The sequence below is a fragment of the Frieseomelitta varia genome, unplaced genomic scaffold (genome assembly GCF_011392965.1).
Source record: "Frieseomelitta varia isolate USP_RPSP 00005682 unplaced genomic scaffold, Fvar_1.2 scaffold_524, whole genome shotgun sequence".
NCBI lineage: Eukaryota > Metazoa > Arthropoda > Insecta > Hymenoptera > Apidae > Frieseomelitta > Frieseomelitta varia.
Genome location: NW_025110284.1, coordinates 563,034 through 570,350, shown reverse-complemented (window position 1 = coordinate 570,350; position 7,317 = coordinate 563,034). Strand labels below are relative to the sequence as shown.

The window sequence follows — 7,317 nt, the reverse complement described above, 5'->3', positions numbered from 1 at the left end:
ATTATCGGTTAAAATATAAATTACTACTGCTACTACTATTACTATAAATACCAAAGACGAGAATAATGACAAAGTAGGAACGAGAATGACTTCCCGTGTTCTGAGTGACTCAGAAGATGAGATGCCATTAATGTAATAGTCTTCCGTAGTCTTTCTTTTCTTTGATCGCTCTTTTCAAAGAAATTGTTTCTAGAATATACTTTATTGATTTCCAGAATACAATTTTTAATAGTGAAATAGATAACTCGCAAAAGCTGATTCTATCATACACGTTCAATCCCCCTCTTTACTTGGAATGCATACTATATTTGTTTCAAAACTGGAAAAATTAATTAATACTTTACGCAACAAAGAATACAATAGAACGTGTTATTTTTTCCCCTCAACTTATTTTTTGTGTACAACAGTTATAAGTATAATAAATACCTGTGGTCGTTATTCTCGTTAAAAATTCTACGTATGTATAATATGTACATGCATGTACAACCAGTCACCCGTGTCGGTTCGGACTTTTCATCCTGCGACATGATCGAGCGACTGGAGAAAGAAAAAATGCATACAACTCACGATTAGATGCGAAGAACATTGTCATCAACGCCGCAATAGCCCAGAGGAAGTCATCGTGAAGGCCGTCATCAAGGATAGGCCGTGATGGAAATGCCGGCTGCGAAAAATCTGCAACAACAAAACGTGGACTATTGTAATTTATTCTTGGGAGTATTGCTGCGTAATTGCTTGAAAAGTTTTAGAAACAATTAAAATCTTTTTACAGCAACGAAAATTGCACATCTCTCGCAAGTGTCTGAGATCTAATAATTATTCATTCCGTTCACTTTGCTATTTTATTATTATAATTTAAACTACTTTAATATTCTCATTTTCGGCAGAAAAATAACAATTATTCAATGTGCCAAATTTCTCGTCAAAGTTGTATAACAATCGAAGAGGAAATAGAGCGTACTATACGCGACGATAAGATTGATCGAATCTAATCTCTCCGACGATTAAATACGATCATGGTCGTGATTAGGGAGAAAGGAAATGACTTCGAGAAACTCAGTTTAAACGTTTAAATAAATGTACGCTGATTAAATGAAACAGCAATGTACGAAAACTCACAGAGTAGAAACGAAAGCGTTACGCAGTTAATGGCGACGAAACACCTCAACACGTCCTAACGTTGCGATTTTCGACACAAGAATGACGCCTCGTCTCGCATAAACTGGAGACGAGACACAACAGATTTCTTGGAAAAGCCAAGTGCCCTCGAAATTGTTTTCAATAACAAGGATTTCACGCTGTATACAATTCAACTGTACACGGTATCGTATTGGGTCATTTAAGAACGTTCTATGAATATATGTATTATTCTCTCTCTATATTACCTATACGAAACATTTTATATATTATACAATATATTTTATATATTAAAATTTTATATATTAAACAAATCTAAAAGATATTACATTGATTAATTGCACGGATTGGAAAGTAAATGAAGTATATAAATACTAAATATTGTAAATACTATATTTTAAATTCACTTCGCGCTATATTATATTTATATTTGTAATTTACTGTATTATATTTCAACATCTACTGTTATTAACGCAGTAAATTAATTCATACAACATCTATATACGATACGTAATGTATGACTTCTTCACTGTTGAAAATAATCAATTAACATTTATGAATGACCATTTCCATACGTCTGCATACTAACACTTGTACAGAGACATGACAAAAGGAAATCTTTTCATTTTTCATCAACATCATGTTAGTAAATCCAACTGTGCTTTCAGCGTTTTCTATGATAATATTTGGCACCAATAAACCTTTTACTTTCTACCAAGATTCTATCTTTTTAATTACAAATCTCTTTACAGAGATACGAATTTGCGTAAGAAAGTCCGCAGTCGAATCGTAAGATTCTGCAGCTCGTCTACGGCTCAAAATCGCGATGGTGTTGACAAGACGTGTCCATCGGTAAATCATTGGCTCAACTCGGTTGGTCACGAGCGGTGACATGTTTCGTAGCCCTCTATCAGGACGAGTCTATTAAATCTGCAACAGGACGGAATGTCTACCACGGTCATTACCATTCCACCAAGTCGTAAGTTATCTTCGCTGACAGTGGGCGCGCATAGAAATGTCTTCGGCCGTGATACCTCCTGACTTCTTCTTCTTCTTCTTCTTCTTCTTCTTCTGGTTGTTCTCCTTGTTTTTCTTTTTCTTCCCTCCACTTCTCATTCTGTTCGAGGCCGTCTTTGGTCGCGCTGTCAGCCGCCGACATTCGTATCAGTCTTTACACTCCAGATAGCACAACCTTCTTATTGCATTATCATCCGTCCTCTTGTACAATTTGCAAAAAGAACGTTTGACCACCAAAGGTTTTTCGATGGACGAAAGTAAATATTCTTCTCTTGGTCAACAGGCTAGACACGGTTTTTCAGAATAACAGCTTCAACTTTAAACTATGCGCAAGATGATCAAATTTTGCGTATCGACACTTTCCACGCAGAAAGAATTTCGTTGGTTGGAACGATCCTGTTATGTGTAAGATTATGTGCATAGAAGATTATTGGAAATTTCACGATTTTATTCTTTCAACAGATATTATTATTCATCAGACTACTCGTCTTTAATACGAAAACCATTTACGAAAAATTGGAAGCTGCGAAAATGAACGAGACACACGTAACGCGAAACGTGGTACAGATTACAATATTTAACAGATAGATTTCACAAAAACTTGCATAAATATCGTCTCAATGCGTCACCTCGATCAAAATCTTGAACTCATGGTTCAACGCGTTCGCGTTCGAGATTTCAGAAATTAACGTGGCTTCTCCTAGAGACCTGCACGCGCGGCAATTGATGTTGTAGGAGTTGGCCATTTCTTTGACAGTAGCATTTCTCTAGACCCAGAGAGATTTGAGAAACGTAGAGAGATAGGGAGGCAAAAGTGCGCACGCTTCTCCACCGAAGATCGCCACTTGGCATTCAACGATCTTGCCGAGCCTATCAAACGTTCAGATTCGTCGAGGTATTCGACGGGTCGTGGTGTAACTGATTCGTATAAAATTTGCATCACATTCCAGGCAACCCTTGCCGGCGTCGGTAATAGTGGTCGTGCATCGTAGGCAGATCTTCCCGGAGATCTCACCTCGCCACCTCTGCAAAACTTACGGACACGAACGCAAAGAAAAAGAAACGCGAGGCGAGGGAGAGGAGAAGGAGGAAGACGAGGAGGACGACGACGACGACGACGACGGCGAGGAGCCGAAGAGAAGCGAAGCAGAAGAAGAGAGAAGAGAGAAAGAGAGAAAGATAACGAAGAAGAAGAAGAAGAAGAAGAAGAAAAAGAAGAAGCGTAGAACAAGAGCCGCGGCCCTTCGTTTCGTCTCCCTTTTCGAGTTCTTCCAATTCTCTCGTGACCATAAAGGTTTTGTTGCGGGATCGCCGTTCCCCAGTCGAACGGTAAATCAAGATGGTTGCTTTACGTAATGGAGTTGCACCGGCCACATCTTAATTAGGAAAAATCGGCGGAGCACATCCGTTTCCAGCTGGGCGATGTTAGGCGGAGTTAAGGCGCCCCATTGCATTCTCATTAACCGTCCGCTTTTGAATACGTCCTGTACACCGCGCTGAGCGAATCGCTCGCTACACTATTTATCTTGGGCCTCTGTTTCGCAGAAAGCACGACTCGCGGTCGTAATAATGTCGACCGTTTGCCTTGATACCTGGTGTGTGAGTCCGTCAGGATTCAAGAATTTCCAACGTGCGTAAAAATACGCGGTATTAACTTATTTGCATGCGAGGGCTTGAATCGCCACGATGGACACTTGGCATTGACGTTTCTCAATTATTTAACTACCTGTATTACTCGGAGACATCAATCTCGCATTCGTGAAACGAACAGATAAACGCAGACGTTTTAACAGATATTAATATCTTTAATAAAGTAATCCGACGAGGGAGATACTTCGCGTGAGACGCAAATGTATTTCTAAAGGATTGGAGAGTGATTGCAAGTTTTGCAAAAATATTATTAATAGCAACAACACGAACTTGTCACGTTATTATTTAATACTGGATAGTAGATACAACGAAGCGTTCGAATACTTTTTGAGTAAGATATACTATATATCGAAAAAGTTTCACGATTTGTGGATTTATGGTACATAGACACTCTTAGAAAAGCACCGTTTAAAACTATTTGTTTTATACATTTTTGCATACGTATTAATATTTATTAATATTCATTTCCGATAAAATGATTGAAAACGCACACTTACTGTATCTGAAAAAATTGCGAAGACAAAGCACTTTTCCTTCATTTTAAAAATAAAATTCCAAATTTTAAAAATAGAATGTTCGTTCCGTAATTTCTCCGTAATTTCACAGCGAAATAAGGCCGAGTGTCTTGCAAGTTTGTCATAATACCACGGTCAGATAAAAATACAAAGGAAAATTAACGAGCTCGTGTCGATTCATATTGGCGACACATTCATACTACTTGTAACCACGATGGACGTAATCGCGATCGTTCGTTGTCGAAAATTTTTACAATTCCTTGCAGGTTACCGGATAATCGTGCTCGCTGGTTTTCACCCCACGGGGACACCAAGATGAACGTTGATCCAAATTTACGTGAGACATCCGATTATTAGCCAACATCGCGATGACTACGGAGACGAATGACGAGGCCTCGTGCCTCGAGCGTCTTCATCAAGAAGTACGAAACATAATTTTCCCATTCTCTGCTTAACCTCTCCGTATCATTCAACGCGTTTCCGTGTAGGCTTTTAATTGTCTAGAAACGTTTCCGAACAAGATCATCGAATTGAACGAGTTCGTCAACGAGTACATGCCGGAATCTGTTAAGAACAGTAAATTCAACGATCCACCTCCAATCGATCGGAAAGTCAAGTGTCAATCGACACTTTCCAGCGTGAAGAACTGCGACCTAAACAGCATTTCGGACTTTGGCGGTAACTGTTGACTCTTGGACGGCTATCGCGGGTGAAAATTCGTCGTGGAGAATCGTTTTTAATGAAGTTGAATAAGCGAGATTGAATGTGACAAATATTAGTAGAGAGAAATAGATAATTGGAACAAATTTTAATTTACATCGATCAATCGATAATAAAAATTCTTGCAATGAAATATGATAAATAAGTCTACATTGTTATTCGTAATTTGTCAACATGTACACAAATTCATCGCAATGAATCCACGATAATACACCATAAATTAAAACCAAAGAATATTAACCATAATTATTCGATAATTTATCCCGCAGGATATTATAATTGGCAATATCCCTATAAATATAACATTGGAATAGACGATCTCTTTAATATTCAATATTAAACTCGAATTCGCCTTCAATTAAATAAAAAACTCAAAACTGTGATTTTTGAGTCAGTAGACAATATTTGACTAACAATTTTTATTGATATCATACCACACTTGTACTCTTACAATTACTTTATTGCAATCATTAGACGTACGACGAAAATTCACCTATGATAATCGTTTCAAAAACTAAATGTAAATCGCCCGTATGAGTGTAACAAACTTTTGTGCCGATTTCCCCAGTTTCCAGTTACTATTCTCTTTCGATGTGCGATCGCAGCCGATCGCGACACGGAATTTGTAAAAGAAAATACTATCGATCGCGAGGTATAACTGGTGGCAACGTGCGTCGAAGACCAGGTCCTCTGGGACAAATTTTAGCATTTATAGTGAGCAGCCTGGCAACATGTACCAAGAAAATCGTCATTACTCCGTCACAGTACATCGTGGACAACATAATTCCAGCATTCTTCCAAAGGTAGATACAAATGAAGTATCTACTTAATTACAAATCTCTTTTAGTTACATTTATATAACGAGAAAAATAGTCCAAATGCCATTGCAACATTCAATATAAAAAAACAAATTCTATCATTAATATTAATGTTAGTACAATATCAATATTAATATCAATGCATAGTATTAACACATACTGGTACTAATATTATTATTAGTTTCATCGTTTCAAATAAAATAATGAGAACAAATCAAAGTACGATATTCTTCTTTTTTTTTTTTTTTTTTTTTTAAAAAAGGCGAGAATTAAAGAACGCACAGTGCGGACCTTCGCCAAATTGGAGCAGCTCTCTTTCGACGTACGTGACTGCGGTTAAGAAGGACACGACGATTATTGGCAAGCTGATCGACATCATGAGACCGGCGGTAGTGAAACTCATTACCGACACCACCACCGTAAGGATTCTTAAATCCCTCGCAGCTTCCAATTACACGGTTTCCTTTCTTTCGCTCTCCCCGATAAAATCAAGCTGAATAAACGCGAATAATACTTCAGTTGAAACGATGGCTGCAGGCAGTCGCTTTAACCAGCGAATCGCCTCCGATCGAATTAACGAACGCGACTCGCAACACTGAAACCATCGACTGCTGGGCTTACGAGCTGTTCTTTCATCTCAAGTACCTTCAAGTGAATCGCGCACGACGGACCACCGACAAAGTAATCCTTAAAGCTAATTGTGACTCTCTCTCTCTCTCTCTCTCTCTCTCTCTTTCCCTCTCTCTCTCTGTGGCTTTCCTACCTCCACAATGTAACGTTAATTTCCCTTTCGAATCAATCGCGAATCGTAACAACGATTTTCAATTGCCCGTTTCGATCTCGTTAATGAAACTCTCTCTCTCTCTCTCTCTCTCCCACTCTCTCACACATTCTTTCTTTCTTTTTCTCTGTTTCATTAGGTAACAGCGGAGACGGAGTCAAAGTCCAACGACGTGATTCATGCCAACTTGTGGCATCGGTTGGTTCAACTTCGCGACAATTATATTATCCTGTACGAGACTCTGAAGAACTACGATAAAATTCGCGATCTGGAGCCGGAGAAACAGCAAGCATAAACACGCAAGTGGTCAGTCACGTAACAGAGAGGCGGGGTTTGATCCTTTCGAGCCCTCGAGCTTAATCCTTCTGTCTATCTGATGATTTCACTCTTTTCGTTTCTTTCTATTTTTAGTCTCTCTTCCTGTTTTTAAATTACACGGTATCAATCACCGGGAGGTATACAAAGTTGAAGCTTGCGTGCCAATTTTTAAAATTGGGACGCACAATCTGCCGCAGAAATATTCGCACGCCGTTCCGATATTATTGGCTTTGATTTCGTATGTTTTGTAATTCAAATTCAAAATTCTAAAGTTAGAATTCTTGTTGATAAGAATTTTCGAAACTTGTATTACAAAAATATAGAAATCATCCAATATTTACTGATAATAGGAACAACTATC

At 38.4% G+C, this 7,317-nt stretch overlaps 1 protein-coding gene across 2 annotated transcripts; it reads left to right on the top strand.

The window, feature by feature from the left end:
* The first annotated feature begins 4,595 nt into the window (after positions 1 to 4,595).
* Positions 4,596 to 7,040, top strand: LOC122533399. 2 transcript variants are annotated; one of them, XM_043663048.1, is made up of 6 exons: positions 4,596 to 4,741; positions 4,841 to 4,997; positions 5,608 to 5,842; positions 6,120 to 6,276; positions 6,377 to 6,538; positions 6,778 to 7,040. In XM_043663048.1, the coding sequence occupies exons 1-6, from the start codon at positions 4,688 to 4,690 to the stop codon at positions 6,931 to 6,933; spliced, it is 921 nt and encodes a 306-aa protein (XP_043518983.1). In that variant the 5' UTR covers positions 4,596 to 4,687; the 3' UTR covers positions 6,934 to 7,040. The 2 variants fall into 2 exon arrangements, with proteins under 2 accessions (XP_043518983.1, XP_043518982.1); XM_043663047.1 differs by having other exon boundaries at positions 4,808 to 4,997.
* Positions 7,041 to 7,317: the final 277 nt, after the last annotated feature.

Excerpts from the sequence above, each read along its gene's own strand:
- LOC122533399 (XM_043663047.1), top strand. The coding sequence starts at position 4,688 with ATGACTACGGAGACGAATGACGAGGCCTCGTGCCTCGAGCGTCTTCAT. Across the intron at positions 4,742-4,807 it reads TCGAGCGTCTTCATCAAGAA|GCTTTTAATTGTCTAGAAAC; the intron begins GTACGAAACATA and ends GTTTCCGTGTAG. Across the intron at positions 4,998-5,607 it reads CAGCATTTCGGACTTTGGCG|TTTCCAGTTACTATTCTCTT; the intron begins GTAACTGTTGAC and ends CGATTTCCCCAG.